Source organism: Pinus tabuliformis, chromosome 2_2, assembly GCF_031772625.1.
Source record: "Pinus tabuliformis cultivar Carrire ecotype Pingquan chromosome 2_2, CPIR1, whole genome shotgun sequence".
In the NCBI taxonomy this organism is placed as follows: Eukaryota; Viridiplantae; Streptophyta; class Pinopsida; order Pinales; family Pinaceae; genus Pinus; species Pinus tabuliformis.
Window position 1 is genome coordinate 452056064 of NC_142300.1, and position 23264 is coordinate 452079327.

General features: G+C 38.9%; 1 protein-coding gene across 1 annotated transcript in view; it reads right to left on the reverse strand.

The window, feature by feature from the left end:
- Nucleotides 1–21921, reverse strand: part of LOC149193199 (FT-interacting protein 3-like) — a 78497-nt gene extending 56576 nt beyond the window's left edge. Inside the window, exons 1-2 of the mRNA XM_089407246.1 lie at nucleotides 21817–21921; nucleotides 21451–21666 (exon numbers count right to left, since the gene is read on the reverse strand). Of these exons, the coding sequence (XP_089263372.1) occupies nucleotides 21451–21666; nucleotides 21817–21921 (321 nt within the window). The remainder of the gene's footprint in view (nucleotides 1–21450; nucleotides 21667–21816) is intronic.
- Between the last annotated feature and the right edge of the window lie 1343 nt (nucleotides 21922–23264).

A 23264-nucleotide genomic window follows, 5' to 3' on the forward strand; every position in this document is an offset into this window, starting at 1 on the left:
AATCCCATACTTTTGAGAACATTGGAAGATTTGTTTTAAATCTCTAAGATGATTGTTTCGTTTCTTGGAATATATAGTTATATCATCCAAATAGACTACCACTGATTTATTAACTAACCCTTTGAATGCGATGTCCATAGCTCTCTGAAATGTGGCACCAGCATTAATCAGACCAAATGGCATCTTTTGATATGCGTATGTGCCCCATTTAGTTCTGAATGTGGTTTTTAATTGATCATCGGGATGTACCAACACTTGATTGTATCCTAAGAATCCATCCAAGAAGGACATCAATTCTGAGCCCGCAACCACCTGCAGCATTTGCTCCATGGGAGGTAAAGGAAAATTTTCCTTTTGGCAGGCTTTGTTAAGATTTCGAAAGTCAATACAGATTCTAATGTCTCCATTTTTCTTTCTAACAGGGACCATATTGGAAACCCATTTTGAATGTCGAACGGGAAAGATTATTTTGGCTTTCAATAACTTATTGAGTTCAGATTTGATCTAGTTTTCTAAATTGGGATGGATCTTTGTCAAATTTTGTTGGATAGGTTTTTCATTGTCTATCATTGGAATAATATGTTGGATGATGGATGTGTTGTACGTTTTGAGTTCATCGTAATTCCAAGAAAAGTCACTTTTGTATTGTCTCAATAGACGAATATACGCTAATTTTTCTTTAGGAGCTATACTGAGGCCTAGATTGATATTTTGTGGTTTGGTATCAGTTCCTAGATTTACTAATTCATAATTCAAAGTTGAGCTTTGGAGTTTTGAATTGGTAGATCTTTTAAACCGATCTTTCAAATCATAAAGATCTTCTAACTTGACTACTGACTTTGGTATAGCATTGTTAGTGCTATCTTGTTGCAATTATCGGTCATGTTGGTCTTTGTCAATTATTTGATTGGTTTAGGATCCTTCAGATGTGAGGAAACTCACAATATCAGGATCATCGTTGAAAATCCTCCAATTGGTAATGTTATCAAGAATAGATGGTCTAAAAATTAATTCAATTGAAAATCGATCAGGGCTAAAATCTTCTGAAGGAATGAGCTTGGAAGCTACTTTGGCTAAGAGATCTGCACTAGCATTCTGGAGTCTGGGAATTGATGAAATATTAAATGCTATAAATTGTTCAGTCCGATCTTGGACTAAAGATTGGTAATGTTTTAAATGACCTGATAAACAATGTATAGTATTACATACCTATCTAATTACAATTTTAGAATCTCTGCAAACTTGAAGATATTTGACATCTAATCTGATTGCTTTGTACAACCCCTGGACTAAAGCCTCATATCCTGCTGTGTTGTTCGTGCAATCAAATTTGAGTCTGCAAGTTAGCATAGTCTTATCTCACTCTGGACTTATTAACACACATCCTGCTCCTACTCCTTCGTTAGACTTAGAACCATCAAAAAATAATTTCCAAAATAAAGATTTATTTACAGGACTATCTATAAATTTGATACATCTAGAACTATCTGTTTGAGAGAAATTTTCTACTTGAGATAAAACAGAATGTTCTAAGTAAGGTGAAGTATGAGCATTAAAATTTCCTAGGAGAGAATCTACTGAGTAGTTGCCGATGATGTTAGAATTATAAGCTACTAGTTCATTTTTCCCTCGAGTTCTGTTACTATGTATTTCTGGTGTCTTTCCCGCATAACTTTTATCTAATTTGGTTTACCATTGTAAGGGAGCCACATGTGCGACCAGTTAGTTGCAAAGTATCCATGAAGTTTTTCTGACCAATCTCTGCTAAGAATTAAGCCATAAAATTCCGAAATATCAGCAACTAAAATATCGATTACTTGACATACCTTTGGGTTGGATGATAGCCTTATGGTGACCTGATTTAATTTGCCAATCACTTCGACTTGCGATCGATCTAATTGAAATATGCATACAACTGATTTCTGTGGTTGAACATTCAATTTTGCACATATTGATCTTGGTAAAATATTCAATGAAGCTCCAGAATCCACTAAGAAATTATGCACATTTTTATTGAAAATTTCATAAGTAAGAAGAAATGGGGGAGTATGAGATCTCGATCTTCCTCCAATTAAGGCGATATCATTTGGATCAATTTTATTCATCGTATTAGTTGGAGGTCTTCCCATGTCATGGGAAGCTTGAAAGATTACTGTGGCTGGTAAAGGTGCAACTGGTACAACATGCAATTCTTTCAAAAATACCTTTTGCTAGTGTTTAACTTGCTCAATTCCAAAAAAGCAATATTGGCCCTAATCTTTTTCATGTCTTCTATGATATTATACTCCATTTCATCCAAAACGATCAGTGTTTTAGATGTAGTTGATGGGTCTATTTGGATTGGGCTGGTTTGAGTCGCTTTAGGTGACGTTTTCTTGGTTGTGACTTTATCCTTAGTCATTGAGCTTGTGCTCTTTGGCTTAGGTGTAGGTTGAGGAGGATCAAGTTGATTTCTGCTGCGAGTACTAACCAGGGATGCCTCTTGATCCTCTTCCTCTGGGAGGATGAAATCCCACATACCTTGTAATTCTACAACTTCTTCTTCATCGGTATGTTCTTCAGTAGTGATTTCCTCTTCTTCTTCTTCAGATTCAGCACTCGTAATAGCATTAGGGGTTTGGAATCGGTCGTAGGGTTTCTTTTAAAAGGTCTGTATGGCTTTCTAGAAGAATTTTCTGTGACTTGTTTCTTAATGTCGATCATTTCGTTAGACATGGTCTTCAAACCTTTTTGCAATCCTTCTAAATCGAATGGATCTTTCAATTTTTTTTTCTTGGGGTCTTCATTGAAAGTAACCTTCTTGGATTTTTGTTCTTCTATAGCTTTTTTCTTTTCTAGGGCTATAATATGTTTCTCTACTACTATTGCTTCTTTCATATTTTCAACTAAAGTTTTTTTGTTATCCCTATCAACAAAGATTGCTACCTTTGATGGTAAAGCAGTAATGTACCATTCACTTCGCACTTCTTCGCTAGGCTGGGAAGCAGCAGGGATTTTATTTAAGATTTTATTGAAACGTAAATTGAAAACTTTGATAGGTTCTTTTGACTTGGCCCTAAGGTTAGACAGGTCATTGATCAGTGTCGTTGTAGACCTATCATCACCAAATTTAATCAAGAATTGTTCTCGTAAAATCTCCCAACTAGTAATAGATCCAGATGGTAATGAGAAATACCATGATCCGGGTGTTCCTTGCAGAGTATAAGGAAAAAGTCAAACAACATCGTCTTCATTGGTAACTCCATTAAAATTTATGGATAGCACAAAGTTATTTATATGTTCTTATGCTAGCATGCCTGCCTCAGGGTTAAACTTAGGTAGCCATTTTTTAGGATGGGCTTGTAGCTGGCTCAAGGGTGCAGGCATTAAGACTGCCCCTGGGTTATTCCATGGAGATTGAGCCATTTCTGAACTGCTAACAGAGGAAATTGCAGAAGATGATCCCTACGGTTGAGAAGATGAGGATATTATGACTCCAGATGATTGAGAAGAAGATGTGGTAGTACCGATGGACTGATGGACAATGATCTGAAGTGGAGGGGTGGATGGTTGACTTCGCGGTGAAGAGGTTGAGATGGATGATGATGATGAAAGAGTCTTGCTATTGAACCCTTTAGGAGATTTCCTTGATCTCTTCCTTGTAGGTAGAGGTAACTCGGTTGGCTGAACACCAAACTTTTCACTTTTTAATCTGGTAAGAGGATGAGCAAGGTTATATTGCGAAGTCACGTTGCCTTGAGATTTATTAGACTTCTGAGGAGATATTGAAAATCGCTGAAGTTTGTGGATCAAAGATTCAACTTCAGGAGGTTCAATAGTAGATTGTTCTAAAATGTCAGGGTTTGTAGCAACGGCTGTTGCTCCAGCGACTTCTGGCTCTGGATTTACAGATTCTAAATGCAATGGAGAAGTCGGGGGAGACGGTGAGGGCGATTTACTCTCAGAATGGTATTTAGATTTGGATTTACTTGCCATTCACAATTCGAGGCCCTCCTTCTAGCGCCAAATATGTTGAAGCCCAAAAAATCAGGTCTACAACAAGGGGATACCCACCCGGTCCAGACCTTGGTTAGCAACTCCTTTTCCGTTTGGTGTAGTGGGTCTGACTGGGGATATGGGACCAGTTTCCCAATTTATGTGTGTGCGTGTGAAGAATTGATATTTCCCTTCTAAAATTTCCTAAGTGAGATGCTCCTCTAACTCTAATTTAATAACATGCAAATTTTATTCTAATAAACAGAAACATCTAATTCTACACTAAACCAGGGTGTAATCCTTCTGTTATGCAATCTAAAATGATTTCAAATAACAATTGGTAATAAATATCATTCAAATGGTATGAGAAAAGAGTTCAATAAAGATGAACCACTTCGTATAAAAAGTTAGACGAAACAGTTGTGAAAAACATATCGCATAATAAGCTATTCATACATTAAGCATAAATAAATAACTATCACCGTACAAAAGTGCCAAATGATAACTCAAGCATTCACACATTAATATATAAACAACTAAACTTGAATACCACTTTTGACACAAAGGCAAAAATAGTTAAGAGATAGAAGTACAATTTATAACTAGTCCTACTCATGAGATTCAAGTGATAATGATTTATCTCTTCTTAAACCAACATCCACTAAGAGTACAGAAGTGCAACATCAGTAGCAGATATCAAATACAGATATCAATAAATCCTGTTCCATTCATTCATCGAAACCTCCTCAAAGGGTACAGAAGTGCATGCTCTGGGGATAATTTTTTACAAATTTCAGGACCCTTCTCTAAATGGATGAGAAGGGTTTAAATACTAGTTAACTAAACCTAAAAATAAATTATTACAAAAATGTAAGATGTGGTTTAAATGACCATCCTCACTTTGGGCAAAAATAAAACTAAATTAAAACTAAAAAATTAAAATTACTAACTAATTGTGTATCTGATCCTTGAAATCGCACATGTTCAGCATCTGTTTGAGAAGAGTTGGCTAGCTGACTTCCGATTTCAGTTGTGCTAAGAAAAGAGAATCGATGAGAGCTGGCACCATCTTCTCGGTAGAATTGATGATACACTTGAGAGTCATCCACTGGCTGTGTGGTTTTTCCAGGTACATCCAAGTAAGAATCCCAATTCAACTTGGTTAACCTTTGGATTGATTTTTCCTTTTCTTGAGCCTTCTGTCTCCAGTCTGTCTGTAGTTGTTGTGGCTATGTTTATACCATTTTGAAGATATTTCTAACAAATACCAGTGGTCTAGGATTCACATTTTACTTTTTACCTCTATCGTTTCTTTCTTGCAAATTCTTGGGCTTGCAGGTGACTAAGCAATTAGAAGCTTTCCCTTTCAAGAATTTTTGCTCAGCGATGCGCGATTCGGAAATTGCCTCCGTTTCTTGATCTGGGCTTCCTTGGTGCGTTTTTTTCCTTTTGCACTTTCTCTTTTAGTGGATATCAAGCTCAAAATTTGTAAAAATAATGATTCCGTAAGCTCTTGACCCTGAGTCTTAAATTGTCTATTTCTGATATCCATGTTGTCCAGTATCCATTTAACCATGTCTGTGTGTGGAAGAATTTTGGGCCTCGCCGCTATTCGGTGTAAGAACGAACAAGCTAGCTCTATAACGGATGCTTCGGAGGAACTATCTGAGCCTGCAGTAGCCTCAACCTCCATTACTCTGGGATTCTCTTCCTCAAGTAGATTGTACATGCCTTCCCAGGTAGCAATACCAACATCTCATTTGCATGTGGTGTCTGTATACAAGGGCGCCATTTCCTTCTCTTCAGAGCTCGGAGCTTTGCCTTTCTTTCCCATAGTATCCTGCGTACTGCTTTGTATCATTCTCTGTTCTTCGTTCCTGTAATTTACAAGTGAAGTGAGAATAATGATAAGGAAAGGTGACAGGAAAGCTTTAAATGCCAAAGACATATAAAATACACAACCTTATGTGAAATTATTTTTTGATAAGCACGAAACCCTATTCCATTAATCATTGGCAACTAACTCATTAATTGGCATTAAAGCGCATAACCAGGTCTCGGTTTATGGAAACTACTTTTTTGAAAAACGAGCCCGCAAGATCTATGATGAAGCGATTTTGCGATTTTCTTCGCAATATCGCAGATCACAACATCGCAAAATCACGACATCGCAGAATCTCGACATCGCTTGCTTGCTATATCGTAAACTTACAACATCGCATTATCATATAATCGTGTTATCGCATTGCCGCTTTCATCGTAATATCGCAGAATCGCTCTATCACAATATCACAATATCGCGATATCGCGGGAGCGTGGCATATGACAATTTTCGTTAATTTGTTTCCTACGATTTGCGATATGCACCGTCGCATATCGGCAGATTAAGGTTTTTCAATGTAAGCGGTGTTTGATGCATGTGATGCGATATATGTCCGTAGTCCCGTATCGCGATTTTGCATTTTTAGAATTCGGCTTGCAAGGGGGTATTCATGATCCTTTTGCGATGTGATATTTCCCAAGGAATAATGCTGCTTTATCATAAAAAATAGGCTTTTTTTATTTTTTAAGGGTTTTCTCCTAAGTTTAAGATGGTAAGTTTTATTGAAAAAGGAATAATAAGCACTAGTTGATTTTTTAAATTTTTTACTAAGGGTCCCCACTTCTTTAGTATTAGTAATAACACCAAATAAGAAGGGGGGTTGTTGCTGGCCACAACGGGGTGGTAGTGAACTAGATAAAGAGCATAATTATGCTCCAAGGGGACTTCAAGTTGTCCTAATGTTCCCATTATTCACACTTTCAGAAGGTGAATCCATGGCATTCTTCTGCTACAATGAGTATCTCTCTATTCTTGTGAATTCTCTTATATTGCCTTGTGGCATACAATGTAATGCAATTTGTATTTAGTTTAAAATTTTGATTATTTGGCTTACTAAACATAGAGATATTGGGATGGTAATAAAGATACTTAATCCTAGGGGATAGAACACTAATTTTGGGGTGAATAAGAATTTGGCATATCTCTTTGCTAAGGATCAACTCTCCTCCTCTAGTTTGAATTCAGATTGAGAGAGATTTAGAGTAGTAATATTGGCCCCTCTCTATTTATGGCCCCTTTGGTTGAAACACACACAGAAGATACACCATATCCCAATTATTTCAATAAAGGAAAAGGTAATGTGCATGGAAAGTTTATGATTTTTAGAGTATTTGGTTTTCGTATTTGTTGTCTCTATGCTACCTGTAGTCTTAGACGATACCCCACTGGAGTAACTTCAGGGGCACAAACATTTCTTTGTTTCCAGTGAGCCTGGATAGTACCCTAGCGAAGTCGCTTGCTTCACCTCCCTATGCAGGAATCCTTTCTCTTCTTTCACCCTTTATTTATCTATTTTAATTGAACTATTCATTGGCACAAATTATTTTCAATGGGAAGAAGAGGGATCCCGACTTATTGAGAGCAGAGGAGGTTTCCCCTTCAAATAATTATTTTAATACTTCTAATACCGGTTTACTTGCTTCATATTTTCCCCTTATCAATTCTCTACTCTATTGGACAATCGTTAACACATGAGTATACTTACACAAAGTTGACAAGTTCATATACTAGCATAGGTACGGATCTTATAGGTTCCCTCAAGGTTCTCCTATTAGATTAATCATATTTTCCATTTGGCCTTAGCTCAACCTATGGAATTTCCCAAATGAAGAAGGAGAACAACAAAAATATAAGTGTTGTGGTTGTCACAATTCTCTTTTATTACACTACAAAGCCTCTTTATCCATGCATTTTACACAAGGGTATTATTAATGTACACTTACCAAATAATAAGATGCAATAGGACATGACTACACAACAAATAAATGAAAATCGAAATAAAAGGAAGAAAAGAAACTGTATAGGGAGCATAGCTTGTAACTGCTATTGGAAATAATGTTTTATATCTTCACCAATTTCATAATGGGGTCTATCCTCCAATCAAATGATTTTAAATTAAAGGAATTATGGCTGATATTTTCATCAATGACAGATGGTCCAATCCACAGAGGCTGGAACTTTTTGTTTTTACCTTTGTCTTTATGGGCTTTATCCCATTTCAAAATTAGGTCGCCCACATCAAAGCTCTTTGCCGCTGGATATTTTCTATGAAACTGACACTTTACATAGTTTTGATGTACGAAAAATTGTTCTTTAGAATTGTGCCTTTCTTCCTTAAGTTTAACTAGCTTATCCATTCTAATTTGAACCAGGAGGCAAAGTTTACCTTGTGACTCTTGGGAGAGTTTCAAGGTTGAATAACATAGGTTCGGATGAAAGATAACTTATTTACCTTAAACCAGGAAGGAGGGATATGTTTTCAGGAAGGTTTTGGGGTAACACAGTCAGCCCAAAGAGCATTCGTCAAATTCTTATGCCAATTCCTTTGTTTGGGTAAAATGATCTTCTTGATTATACATACAAGATTCTTATTTGTTGATTCAGCTAGACCATTTCCCTGGCGATAATAATTATATGCATGATTTAAAAAAGTCCCATTCTCTAATGAAAATTCATAAAGTTTTAAGGATGAAAAATATGTTGCATTATCAAAGTCAAGAAATGTAGGAATTCTAAACCTAATTATGATGTTCTGTTGTAAAATGTGGATGACTTCCATGTCATATACTTTTCTAAGAGGAATTTATTCTGACCACTGGGTGAAGTAATATTTTGTTGTTACGATATATCGGTGCTTCTTCGACGAATGAGGAAATTTCTTTCTGATCACATCAAGGCCCCACTATTGGAATGGTTCTTCAACTGATACTAGTAACAATGGGGTGGCTGACCTCTAATCGTGGTTGATGCATCTCTTACATGCTTTTGGACATAAGTATGAACATATTTAAATAAAGTTCTCCAATAATAACCATCCCCCATAACCTTATGAATTGTACTATCGTTCACATAATGACCACCTATCAGTTCATCATGTAAATCTATTAAGACCTTCTCTATATCCCGCGGCTTGAAGCATCTCAGCAGGACACATTGTAGTGCTTGTGAAAAGGTACTACATGCACTAATTGGTAATATAATTCTTTTAAACATATTTCACTTTTTTGTTTATTTGATAAGTGCGAGGGAAAGGTGCCATGCTCCAAAAATTTTCATTGATCAGCATACCAAAGTGTTGTAGATTTGGACTGAGGAACATATTCAATATTATACATTTTGATCTCCTTCTCCCATCCTAAAATATCTTTTTTGAGAGCATCTATTGCTTCGGTGGCTAACTTACAAATGTCATGACCCTTTATGGTATGTACAGGTTTAAATTTAGGTCATATTATTAAATATATGTCATCTAGTTAGCCCTCTTCTCACCCAGCTCTTGTTGGACAAACAATGTTCTTACTACTGGATGAGGTAAAATATGATTGTGTGAGCTTTCAATATGTAGGGCTTGAAATACCTAACTTCCTTCTATACTGCATATGCCTGTTTATTGAGAAGGGTAATTTAATTTGAGACCTTGTAGGCTAGCACTCATAAAAGATATAGGTGTCTCATTACCTTCATTACCTTTCTGAGTAAACACAACCATAATTGACAAATTTGAAGTAATGTAGAGAGCAGGAAATCCTTGTCATAACCTAGACTGAAAATCGTGGGTGCATTGGCAATAACCTACTTGATCTTTGCGAAATAAACTTTCTCCTGTTTGTTGCATTTTTATATTGTGTCTTTCTTAATCATATATTGTATATGCTTAACTATCTAAGTATAATCAGAGATGAAATTTCTTAGGAAATTGATTTTCCCTAAGAAATACTGAATGGATTTCTTATTCATTGGAAATTGGATCTGTGTGATAGCCTTGACCCTCTTGGGATAAATTTTAATTCCACTCTTTGTTATGATGTGCCCTAGTAAAATCCTTTCATACATAACAAAGACACTATTCTTGGGATTAAGAAAAATCCCATACTTTCAGTACCATTTGAATATATGCTTAAGATGGCGTATGTGATTTGATAATTTCTTGGAAAATATGGTAACATCATCTAAATAAATAACATCAATTTTACCTATAAGGCCACAAAAGGAAATTTCCATCGCTCTTTGGAAATTTTCATGACATTTATGAGTCCAAATGCATCTTCCTAAAAGAGAATGTTCCCCTTTTAGTCCAAAAGGTAGCCATTAATCTTTAAGGTTTTGCTACTATCACTTGATTATAACCTAAAGATCTATCTAGTAGTGAAAACATTTCAAACCCATATACTATCTAGAGTATCCACTCCATGGATGGCATTGGATAGTTATCTTTATCATAATCCCAGTTGAGATTCCAAAAATCAACACATAGATGTATTTAACCATACTTCTTTCTAACCGGGTCCAAGTTGGAAACCCATGTGGAGTTTCTAACTTTCAAGATGATTTGAGCATCCAACAACTTTCTCAATTCCTTATGAATAAGGGGTTCTAGTGTTTGATGAAATTTTCGTAGCTTCTGCTCGAAAGGATTTACCCCTTATTTTATGGGAATGAGGTGTTGGATAACACGAGTATCATATGTATTTAAATAATCGTATGTCCATGCCAATACATCATGGTATTGTTTGAATAAGTGGGTAAATTCTCATCATTCCTGTGGAGAACAACATGTACCGAGGTTCACATATTTTGAATCTTGTGGGGTTCCTAGGTTGACTTTTTCAGATGTTAACTTTGAACTCTTAGTCTTTTTATTGGTTGCTCCTCTAAAGTGGTTCTCTAGATCATATAATTTCTCCATGAACACCATACCTTTTTTCATAGTATTTCCTTTTGTTTCATTGGATACTTCTTACAAAACCCAATCATGGTCATCCTCCTCTATGGTGGTGTCTTTGAATATATTAATATTAGTCATAAAATATAGTATCCATTGGTCATCATTTAAAGCATGTAAATTGGCAATGTTGTCTAGTACAGATGGTTTATATAAAATTTCAATTGAAAAGACATTTTTCAATGGCATCATCCTAGCGGTCGCATTTTCCAATGCATTTGCTGTTGTATTTCTAACTCTAAGACAATAGTCGATATTGAAAGCTTTAAAATGATTTATCAAACACCATACCTCCTGTTGGTCGATTTTGAGATGTGGTGAAACACAATGTATAGTATCTCATACATGACGAGTGACCACCTCTCAGTCACAGATTACCCTACATTTAGGTCAATAGTTTTCTTCTATAAACATAAAAGTGCTTCATATTCTTAAGTGTTATTGGTTCACTTGAACTCCAGATGACATGCAAGGATTTGATTCTAATTGCTTGGGTCTACAAGAACACAACCTACTCCGTAACCATCATGTTTCTTTGAACCATCCAAATATAATGACCAAATATTATGAGCTACCAAGATACTTCCTATACAACTATTATTACTATTACTAATAATATGTAAAACTATATTACATGTTTTATTTGCACCATCTAGAGAATAAGGAAGGATTTCCAGCTGTGTATCTGGTGGAATGAGTGAAGTCTACACTTGATAACACCCAAAGTCAGTTTTGAGAAAGAAATTCCCAAAATTCGAATGAGCAAAAGAAAAAGCCTTGTTGTGGCCCTTGAGTGGTATCACGGTGTGTTTCATGTACAACTTGATGTTCATTTGAATCTGATTATTGCATCCCTTATATGGATGCCACAAATGTGACCAGTCTATTGCAAAATATTCCATTAGTTTGCTAGATTGGTCTCTTCTAAGTAATACACCACAGGAATTTGGTTTGTACAAAAATACAATATTTATACATTAGTGAATTTGAGCATATTTCGATAATCTGATAAGCACATTCTCGAGCTCACCAATAGCTTGGACAAGAGACTTTTCCATTTGGACAATTTGTGCATAGGTTTTCTCCCATTTTGCATTTATTTTCATCGTTACTGGTAAAGTCATTACATTTAAGGATGCCCCATAGTCTACTAAATAGTTATGGACATTATAATTAAAAATTTAAAACATTAACAAAAATGGTGGGTAGAGAGTGTTAGCTTCTAGTGTTAAAACATTTACCACAGATGCAAGAGGACCAGAAGAGTTACGTAGAACCCTTTGAGGGGAGGAAGCTTTACCACTTGTTGAAGGTTGTGAAAAGGTCTAGAAAATTATTCCAGGCTGGCCTGCAATCTTTGCGAGCTCATAGATAGATATGTTGGCTCATGTTTTCTTCGTATATTCCAAAATATTATAACCAATTGTTTCACCAATAACATGAAATGTTGAAGTGTATGGTGGAGTGGCTTTGTTTGACACTTCTGGAATACTAGACTTACCTTTGTTACTAAAGGAAGTGTTCCTAGACTTGGCTAAGTCTCCAAATTTACTCTGTGTATTCTAATCAGGATTTAAAGATGGAGAAATTATTTTTAGAAACTACTCTTTTAACTTTTTCCTTGTCAATTCCCATTTAGAGACTGACCCTTTACTCCTTAGGCTATATCGACCATTTTTCTTCTGAGGAGGGGGGTCATTCTGTTGTGGTTCTTTAGCATCCTTCTTATCAATGTTGTAAATACGATGAGACACATTAACTACATGTCCAACACATTTTCCTCCTCAGCCACTGTGAGTTCTTCTAATTATTCTTCTTGTTTTGTCCCCTCATCTACTTATGGGGTATCTACAATGTGTGCAACTAGAGTAGTCAAGTTATGATTCCACAGAGGGAATGTTTTTTCTAAATGATATTCTTGATGGAAAGAAAAATAATTATCCATGCCAATTCTTTCTATTTTCATCACACCATTCAAACATTATACAAACTTGGCAGGTTGATTGTTGTTATTATTACTATTCCTTTGAAAAGGGAAGGACTTGGGAGTCTTCCTATAGACAGAAGTCTCACTTGACCTTTTCTTCAGTTCTAAAATTTCATTGCTGAGACTCTTCACCATCCTATTCAATCTCTCGATGTCATATGATTCCTTCTCTTTAGCCTTACTAGAAGGTGGTTGTGAATTTCTACTAGTCTCTTTGGAGTATTTTGATCCTTCATCGTTTGTAATGACCCTAATTGTGAAAAAGTCCTTCTCAGTGGAAACTATGTCTGAAACGTTTAGTGCCAACATTTCCTTTGTAACCCTCTTTATGAACTAGGAAATGTTGGTGGGAAAGGAAGTTGTGTAGTAATCAATAGTAATTTAATAGTGTAGTTTCATGTCTCAGGGAATTTATTCAATATACAAATGAATTTTTTATTAAAATATTTCACTTTCTCATTTTCCCCCATTTTCATGCTTTTGAGTTCTTTGAGTAGCATCGAGAGAGTTTTGTCATTAGAAAGTATCTCAATAAATATATTTTTTAACTCCCATGATGTGAAATTGAATTAACGGGTAGACTATGGTACCATGATGCTGCTCTGCCTTCTAATGTATAAGGGAAAATATTGCAGGAAACATCATCATGCTTGACCTCCATCATTCATAAAGGTGAGTAAAATTCATCAAGATGGTCTTTGGCCTTCATGCCTTTATCCATATCATAGTTTGAGAGCATATTTTATGGATGTCTCGGTATCCTATGCAAGTTATCTAGAAGAGAAAGAGGCCCTTCGGCCATCCAATCCAAATCGTACTCTACCATGTTCTTGTCTCTACATTCTTCCTCCTTATCAAAATTGCAGTAATATTCACTGTCTAATCCATCGAAAATCTCACCAAAAAGAAAATTGTATCATCTTTGTATCCTTTGTTAGAAGGTGGAAGTTGTTCTTGATTTTCAATATCATCTACGGCTTCTTCAAACTACTCAAGAGTGGAAAAGAACCAAATATTCCATTGTGGAAGCCAAGATCCAATACCAGTTGTATATTTCTTCTTCAGAAAATGTGGGAAATTTTGTGCTCTAGGAACTAATTTTATAGCCTTCATTAGCCAATCGGTTATAGATAGAATTGTCCATATCTCCTCATAAATAACTTCGCAAGTTGATTCTTGGCTAGATTGAGAAGATCCTCCTTCTTCAGGAATCATAGTAGTGATCAGAATTTTTCTACATTGAACAAAAGGATAATGATGAGGGTGTGTGGAGTGATCAGCCATAAAAAAATGGTGGTCATCCTTCTAGCACTAGAACTATGATGATGTTGGATACCACCAACCTACAGGGTATCTCCCCAATATAAGGGCCCAACTAGACCTCACACAATTTTGTGTAGGAGTCCCATCCAGAATAAGGACCAAACATCATTTACTTACATATATGCCTTGGCTTTAGCTGTCAACTTGAGAGAGAAACACAATTTTCCTTTCGAATGAGCAAGCTAGTATGCCTTGTGAATGTTCAATTGTAGATGTATCAAGGTCTTTACTGTGGAGGGAAAAATAAAGTGAACCTCTAAGAGAGAAGTAATAGTACTATGCTAATGGAGACACACATGAAAGAGAAAGGCTCATATAACATCAAGAGAAATAGTTCACAATGATGTGATGATCATTATAAACATAACAACACGTTTCCAATAAGGAGCACTAAAGTCACCAAAATAGTTCAATTACTCCAGTACTGATGAAAGAAAACCTAAACCATAAAAATTCAAAGAATAGTCTTAGAAACATTCACAATCCATGTGTGAAAATGTGTTGGCATGAAAGGCTTCAATATTAATCGAAGGTCCCAAGATACATAAATTCAATGAACACCACTAGCTCCAATAGTGGAGCATTAGAGCCACTAGTTTCTACCCAAAAGTATTAACTTTGTCTCTCTAATGCCTTGTGGGAGAAGCCAAAGTTAAAAGTCCTTTAAAAGAAAAATGAGGATATATATATATATATATATATATATATATATATATATATATATATATATATATATATATATATATATATATATATATATATATATATATATATCTTGAGGAATGACATTTCATATACTCATGACTCTTGAATTTATAACTTCTTGTGACCTTTGGACTTATACAACCTTTGGGATTCCAAATGAATTTTGGAATTACATATAACTTTTGATATTACACGTCTTTTGGAATTCCATGACTCTTTAGTTCATACATGACTCTTGGAGTTCCAATTAGTTTTCATTTATAGTTATTACAATAATATATCATGACTTCCACATCATTATGTAATGAGACTTGACATGTCAATATTTTGATGACCAGGACCAATAGTGACTGATTACATGGAATTGCTTTGGTGGTGACATGGTAGCTATATGTGTCTTCATTATTTATTGTTATTTCGAACATGGCAATTTCACCCTCCAAAGGGTCTTCAGTCATGAAGTCTTTAGATTGCTTCGATCATCAAAATTTAAGTGTGTTCTTTATTCTTTTTGAGCTTCCTTTTCTTGTTCTCATTTCCCAATATTCCTCGTGTTTTCTAGTTGTGGTGTTTTTGGAATACCTGTATTTGCAACCACTCATGATGAGGAATTATCATCCTAAAAATCTCTTATTCTATAATGATCCATGCATATTGTATGTTCAGTTCTTTTAGGTGCACTCAAATAGGGTCAAAGGGGCTATGGGGTGCAAGGGAACACTTTGAAAGGCTGAAGGATTGAAGAGGAGAGACTTTGTGGCTTCTACATGTGCTCATGCTCCCAAAAGCAAAAGTCAGTCAAGGCAGGGTGCAAGGTGCAAGTCTGAAGGATGAAGTGAAGGATTTGGGCTTCCTAAGTGTGTTGTGTGCTCAAGGGAGATAGGGATGGTGTAGGACACACTCTTGAAGGTTGAAGGTTGAGGCTTCATGCCTTTTGTGTGTGCTCATGTGCTCAAGAGGCCTCAGGAAGGGCATAGGGTGCACCCTTGAATGTTGGAGGTTATGGCCTCGTGTCTTTAAAGCATTCCAGTGTGCTAAAGAAGTTCAGGAGGGTTCATGGCACACTGGGGAAGGTTGATGGATTGAGCTTCGGGTCTTCAGGGTGTGCCAATGTGCTCAATGAGGGAACACTTCTTTGAGTTGAAGGAGTTCGCTCTAGGAAGACTTAGTCATTTTTAGAGGGTGTAGTTTGGAACAAGTAAGGGGAATTAGGCTTGAGGAGTGAGCTCAAGACTCTTGGAGGGCACATGATGCACCCTTGAAAAATGAAAGGTTTCCCATCAAGGCTTTAAATTGAGCTTGTGTGCTCTTGCTGGGCAACAGGTCCCCCGTGTAAGGGTTTTGGGGCTTAAATCCGGCAATTTTGGGTATTGATGTTGTAAAAGTTCCAAGAAGTGCGTAGAGCGTGAATTGTAATGGGTCAAGTAAAAAGGTTGTCCACTTGAAAATAATGTAAGATAATAGAAAGCAAGTCAGCCTACCCATGGTCCGTGGACCATCGGAATGTATAAATAGAGTAAGGCTCTAAGGGTAGAAGGTAGCTTTTTGGTTAAGATCTAAAGTGTATGGGTTTGTAAAAGCAAGATTTTGCTGAGTCTGTATGTCTGAATCGTGGTTGGTAGTAGTTAGAGTGGGCTCTGCAGCTATGTGCATAGAGGCCTTGTAGAGTCCACAGCTGTGTGTGCGGACCCCTGCAGCTGGGTGCGCAGGGTGGAATTGGATTGTACTAAAGAGAGGATTAAGAAAGATAAGTGTTTCTGAATTATTGTGCATCTGATCGCAGATCTATATGTCTATGATTATGTTATGGTTTTATGAATATCTTTAAGATTTATGGTTGTGCGCGCTAGTTGTAACTGTTGACTGCTTGATTAAAGACCTTAAGAATTAGATCAGAACTATAATAAACGTAATAATAATAAGGAAACTAAGAGTGCCTTGCCGTTGAGCTACGTGATGTCCAGACAGTGGTGCAGAGTAGCATGAGCACGTAGATTGGTTCGTGAACTCTCCAGACCTCATTAAGACATCCCTAGGGTGCGGAAACCTGGTTCCAGCACCCACCATACTACCTCAGGTGAGACTTCAGTCCACACTCCGCGGATTGTTGCCGAAAGGGTTGGTAATGCGGGATTTTCTTGGCTAAAACACTTCCAAACCTAGGTCAGGCCCCAATAAGTGAACAGATGGTTCCATTGCCGGGACTGGGATCTGCCTAAGGGAAGTCTGATGTTGGAATACTAGAACCTTGCGAAGAAGGAGACTAAAGATTGGTTGGATCAAAAGTTGCACGAGTTCGTGGTATAGGAAAACAAAACCTTGCAGATATTTGAGAAGAGGTGGCCGGATCGCTACATATATATGAAGATCCATGAGATCTTCTTCGAAGCCTTCTTGTTAGAACTGTATGGTTGGATCGCGAGGCTAGCTGGCAATCAGGCAATGTGCAAACTTGATCAACCGATAGTGTGGACTCCAGAGTTGCTGTGTAGGCTAGATGCATCTGAAGATAAGATCGTGAGGGTCGTAGATCATTGGCTGGATCAGCATGGCGAGTGTGATCAAGTTGCCTGTATTCAGAAGAGTAGGAAACAAAGATCCAGATCAGTTTGGTTTTGTAGTAAGAGTAGTGTGGGAAGCGCACAGAGTTATGGATGATGACATTAAGAAGACCACCTTGGTAAGTGCGCTAGAGGATCACACGCTAACTTGGTATATCAAACACTCAAATGATCATCCGAATGCTGGGATAGTGGAAATCCAGATTGCATTAAATAGAGAATTTAGCTGGCCAAAATTGGAAACACAGTCGATCATCGGATTCAAGGAGATCATGATGCTTCCAAGCAAAACCCCTTGGGATCTAGATCAGAGACTGAAGAGCACAATCCACGAGGCTAACATGACACTGACAGATGCAAAACACCGTGCACGGTTTGTGGCGTCTTTGACACCAGATCTAAGGACGATGATATTACATCAGAAGATTTCAACCCAGGCAGAAGCATTGCAAATTGAAATGAGGTTGCACGAAACTACGATACAGGATCTTCGATTAGGAGTACAACAAATCCATGCACAAATACAAAACCTATGCTTAGAGATGCAAATTTTGAAGTAGGAAAAGGGGCCCCAACTAGAGGCGTGCGAAGAAGTGTGGTGTATCAAATGCAAGGGCCAAGGTCACGATAAGGATCACTGCCCTGTATTCGCGAACTATTTAGCGGGGGGCCGATGCCATTAAGACTAGAAGTATAAGCAGGGCCAAGTGTGGCAGCCGCACTCTGGTGCGCGATTTGTCAAGTAGGAGGAAAGCATGCGACAGACAACTATCACCTGTTGTAGAAGTATACCCAGACTCTGTAGCAACTGTATACTAACTTCTGTAGATCAGTGGGTCATGACAACCGAACGTGTCAGAGCTATGAGCTAATGATGGATAGGACCCCAGCTTATCAAATGTAGACTGAAATGTGAGGTTTTGATCTAGTTGCAGCAATGGCACGCGGTGGATTCTAAGGACGCAGACGAGGGCAAGGAGGAATGGGACCTAGACGAGGGTGAAGATAGTTGATCTATTATAATTGTGGAGGACTGGGGCATTACGCTCGCAATTGTACCAACTCGACGAGAATATCTTTTCTGTACTGTGAGCAATTTGATCATGAAATGGTAGATTGTCTGACGATGATCATACAAATGCGCGAAAAAGGGGTACTACAGCATACTTTCACTCAAACTATCCAAATGATGAGGTCTGAGCCACGTGAAGAAGACCCCAGCATAAACATGGTATTCAAAAGAAGCATGACCACAGGGGAACATAAGAGGAAACAACCTGGAGAAGATTCTTGGGATCGTGAGGCTCCTACAAAGGAACTTGAGTCTAAGTTGGAATGTAGGAAGGAAATGTTTAAGGAAGCTAAGAAGAGCTTCACGGAGGCCTCTACTTCAGGTACTAAGGATCGACCAGAGGCAGGAATGGATTCTTCTATGCTTACTACCTTTTTAGAGACATGTATGAAACTGCTATGTGACAATAAGGTAGTTAAGGTATTACAAGAGTTGCTCACTAGGTGCGGAGGATCTGGTGAACCACGCATAGTCTGGAAACTAGGAAAACATGATTTGCACACTGGGCAGGAAATGCGATTAACAACGCAAATTGGCGAGTATGAGATGGATCAAGTCATCTTGGACTTAGGTTCAAATGCAAATGTGCTACCAAAACAGAAGTGGGAATGCATGGGTAGGCCCGCGCTGCAGTGGTCTCCTATTCAATTACGGATGGCAAACCAACAAAAGATCTTACCCATGGGAAGGTTGCAAGGGGTGACAGTGGACATTGAAGGCATAAGTATGCAGACAAACTTTGAGGTAATAGAAATTGTTGATGACAATAATCCGTACCCCGTGTTGCTAGGAATAGGCTAGGCCACAGACATGAATGGGGTCATCAACTTAAAAAGATGGAAGATGATATTCGAGAAAAAGGCACTCTGTGTAATAGTTCCACTGGACCCAGCCAAAGGGGTGCGCTACACTGAACCTGTGCGCGATGAGGACAGTGACGATGAACTAGGCTGCATCTACCAAATAACAGCGCAAGACCAGGATTGGGTGAATTCGATAGTGGATGGGAGAATCTCATGGGAGTACGACAGTTCTTGTACGTCAGATTCAGAAGTAGAAATAAAGCAATGGTAGAACCAATTGCATGAATTAACAATTCTCAATTGTAATATGATGATTAAATCACTACGATGCATGACAACTGAAGTAAGGAAACTGCCAGTAGATGATGGCACAACAAATGGGGAGGAATTTATAGACCACTGTGGAACTACAATCACGGAGCAGAAGCGGCACGATGCGCAGAAAGGGGCACCGCGCGCAACAACTATATAAAGGTGGAGTACACCTCAGAAGATTAGGTGGAACTGGTGCGAATGTAGAAGGCAGCTTCGTGTACGGGTTGGAGGTCCCCAACGTCGAATGCAATCTGGGTAGCAAGGATGACGTGGTTTGAGTACCCACCTAAGACAAGGGATGCAACTGTATGATGTGAAACCATCGTCCCAACTAAGAATCAACAATAAGAACCCAACACAGCAGTAGGAATGGCAGTTCCTTCCACCAGGTGTTCATAATGAATCCTGTGGAAAAACAGGTGGGATTATGAACAGAGTTCGTCAAGTAAAACAAACCAATTGGAATCTGTGCGTACCAAAGGTCCGATGGGCCTATAGGATCGTAAACAAAATAGGGTGTGTGAAGATGACCCTATCAATGATTAGACATGAAGAAACCAGGAAGATGAGGAGAATTTCCTAGACCATCGCCCCAGTAATTCGGATTGGATGCGAGAACCATGGTAAAGGAATTCAGTGGTTACAGGAAGCCATTCAGCACGGGAGCTTGAAACTTTGTGAACTTGATGAAGAATGGGCACAGCTAAGGAGGAAAAGCATGATGTTAGATGAAGAAATCAGCGAACTGAAAGCCGAAGTCGCATAAGCGGGCCACGCGAATCTAAGGATAAGAGGACTAGACCTGGCCGGCCCTACTACTATACTAGAACAATTTGCAACCTTTCTATCATAGTTGTGACTGCACCAATAGGGGAGTTTACCATATATAGTAGAGTGCAGTGGACTATAGAATACAAAGGTACTCGAAAGGTGCCCGCAGCCCAGGCTAGCAGAAAGATTGAAATATCGCACCAGGAGTGCGACCACCTACCTATCCGTAGGAGGCCTAGTCTCAACACTCCAAGTGGTTGGAAGAGGGCACGAGATTATAAAAGAGTTTGAAGGGGAGTTGTAGGGCTCAGACATGTCGCGATAAATCAGCATGAACCCCAAAATGCATCCATGTACAAGGGACTGCGCTACCACATGGGGAGGATGGAAGGTGACCATTGCAGATACTGTTCATGACAAGATGTCCCATTTAAGACACCGAGGAGCGGACAACGGGCAATTAAGACACATGGTTGGAGCTAGGGTTGAACGGATCTACCACCAAAATCGCATTAATGAGCCATGAAAATGGGGAACAGTCGAATTTGAATTCAAAGAGGCCCATAAAGCACATGTGGCCCATCACCAAAAAACCCTTGTCTTGTTTAAATTATGGCATTATCAAACGAGAGGGAACGTTATGAACTTGGAGACCATAAAAGCAAGTCCATGGTTTGGAGCATTTTCAAAGGATACACAGGAGTCCCTGATCAGAATTATGACAACAACTAGGGGAGCTGCCCAGAGTGCTACACCGCTGATAGGAGATACACCAAAAATCCCTAAATCACCCTGGACACTGAGGCCCAAAAAGGACCCACAGATAGCGTAAATTTTGGTTTGCACAATCCCCACTTCCATCGGTCCCCAATCATGATATTTGTTATCAGACTATCTCTGCGGTCCCCCGAACATTATCATAGGCCTGCTGCAACTCCTATGCTTCGGTCTCTAACCATTGTAATGTTGGGTCTTCCTGTAGTGAAGTGACCATGATAAGGGACTGATCTAACAAGCCGGTGCACTCCTGTATGGCATGTGCTATTGCTTCTTGTCCACATTGGATGGCACGTTTCCACTGCTCTCTAACCTCTGGTGGTGTAGAGGGTCACACCTTGAGTCTCAGCTCTGCAATCTGCAAGTTGAGGTCCAACTGGATCCTCGTTGCTTCTTCCTTCGCTTTGCGGAACCCACTGGCCAACTTGTGGATCCATATGCCTACAGGTAAATCTGCTACAATCTCTAGCTCAGGGACATGACAACACGCTTCCTCAACAATTTGTTCCAACTGTCGATTCTGTGCTACTACTTCATCACATTGGAGGCTCAACTATTCGATGTTAATTCATTTCTCACTGAGCATCTGTACCGCACATCCTTCCATAGCACAGAGCTCTGTTGTTGCACCATCCTGTAGCTAGTATAAGATTTCTCATGGGAGGGTAGCCAAGTTTAATCCAAGTCTCATGAGCTGGCCTACCATGGCTCTATCCTCCACATTGTCTACTGTCAATGCTCCTACTAGGAGTGTGATAGTATTAGCCATTTTGGCCCACAGCAGCTGCTCAGTTGCTGACGTACCCATAGCTCCATGGGCAGCTACCACTCCCGGTTGTGGGGGTCGTGCTTGAAGTTCTTGCAGTTGCGTCCTAAGTGCCCCCAACACAGTCTGCTACTCTGTCATTGCCTCATCGAGCACCTCCCTGGTGACTTTGCAAACTGTATCCTCGATGTCACATAGGTCACCCTCGGTTAGTGTAATAGGATCCTCTTGCAATTTGGAAGCCTTCATCTTCTTTCGTTGCTCCGTGCATTTTGGGACGCGTGGTTGTTTTAATTGTGTCAAGGTGGCTCTTGATTCCATGCCTTCTATTCTCGCATCCGTCCCCTACTTTGTTGTTATGTCCAGGTGACTTTCCTCCTGCATTGTAATGGCCCCTCCTACTGCAGTCTTTTCTGTGGCGGCCTTCACTACTTCCCCGGATGCCCGTACTTCCGCAGCTAGTTGTTCATTCCACTTCTGTTGGGCTAGCCGCTTGGCAACAACCTTTTGTTTCTAAATCTCTACTTCATCATGCACTACCACATATGGAGTGTGCCATTCCGGTGGCCATGTATCGACCACCACGAAGACTACGTCATCTATGGCAATGAAGGGGAGTGTGGTCCATTTCTTCTCTGGATCCCTCCACGCCCTAATATATACATTTTGCATATCTGCTTTAAAGTCTGCAAATTTTTTGAGACTATCGTATACTTCAATAGATAGGGGTGGCTATTTGTTGATCCATAGTTGTATTCTTGCCTCCATTAGCACCCAGAAGATCTTGGTTTCTTTGATTCGCGTGGCATCCTTCATTGCCCATAGCGACGTGTATTTTGCTGCCTCTGGCTAGTCTTGCTCAAGGGAAGGAAATTGACTATCCTCAGGTAATTCGCCAATAACCAACAGGATGGATAAGAGCAACCATGCGTAGTGGAATATCTTACCCTGTTCTTGGGCCTCCCTACCATTTATCAGAAACTCGTCGCAGAGGAACTGCACCCAGTTGAACTGTAGCCCTTCTGTGCATTGCTCGGTCAACGAGATGACTGTGGCTGGTACCTCATTGCTTCTACATTTTCTCATCACCTTTAATGCCAATAATTGGGTAGCTACGCGGACCTCTTTTACCTGAATAAGTAATAACATACCCCCTCTTCTTCTTTTCTAACTTATATTTCTTTTTCATAGCCTCCACTATCGTCAAGTCCCCACCGGTGCTGGAAATTTCTGCGGGGTCCCTTGCGGAACAAGGAAGTCGAGAAATCCTATGAATGAGCTTCGCCATGATGGGAATGGGCTCGTCTAGCCACAAGTACCCATCATGCACCAGGAAAAGCAATTGTTAGATAACAAATATCATGATTGGGGGCCGATGGAAGTGG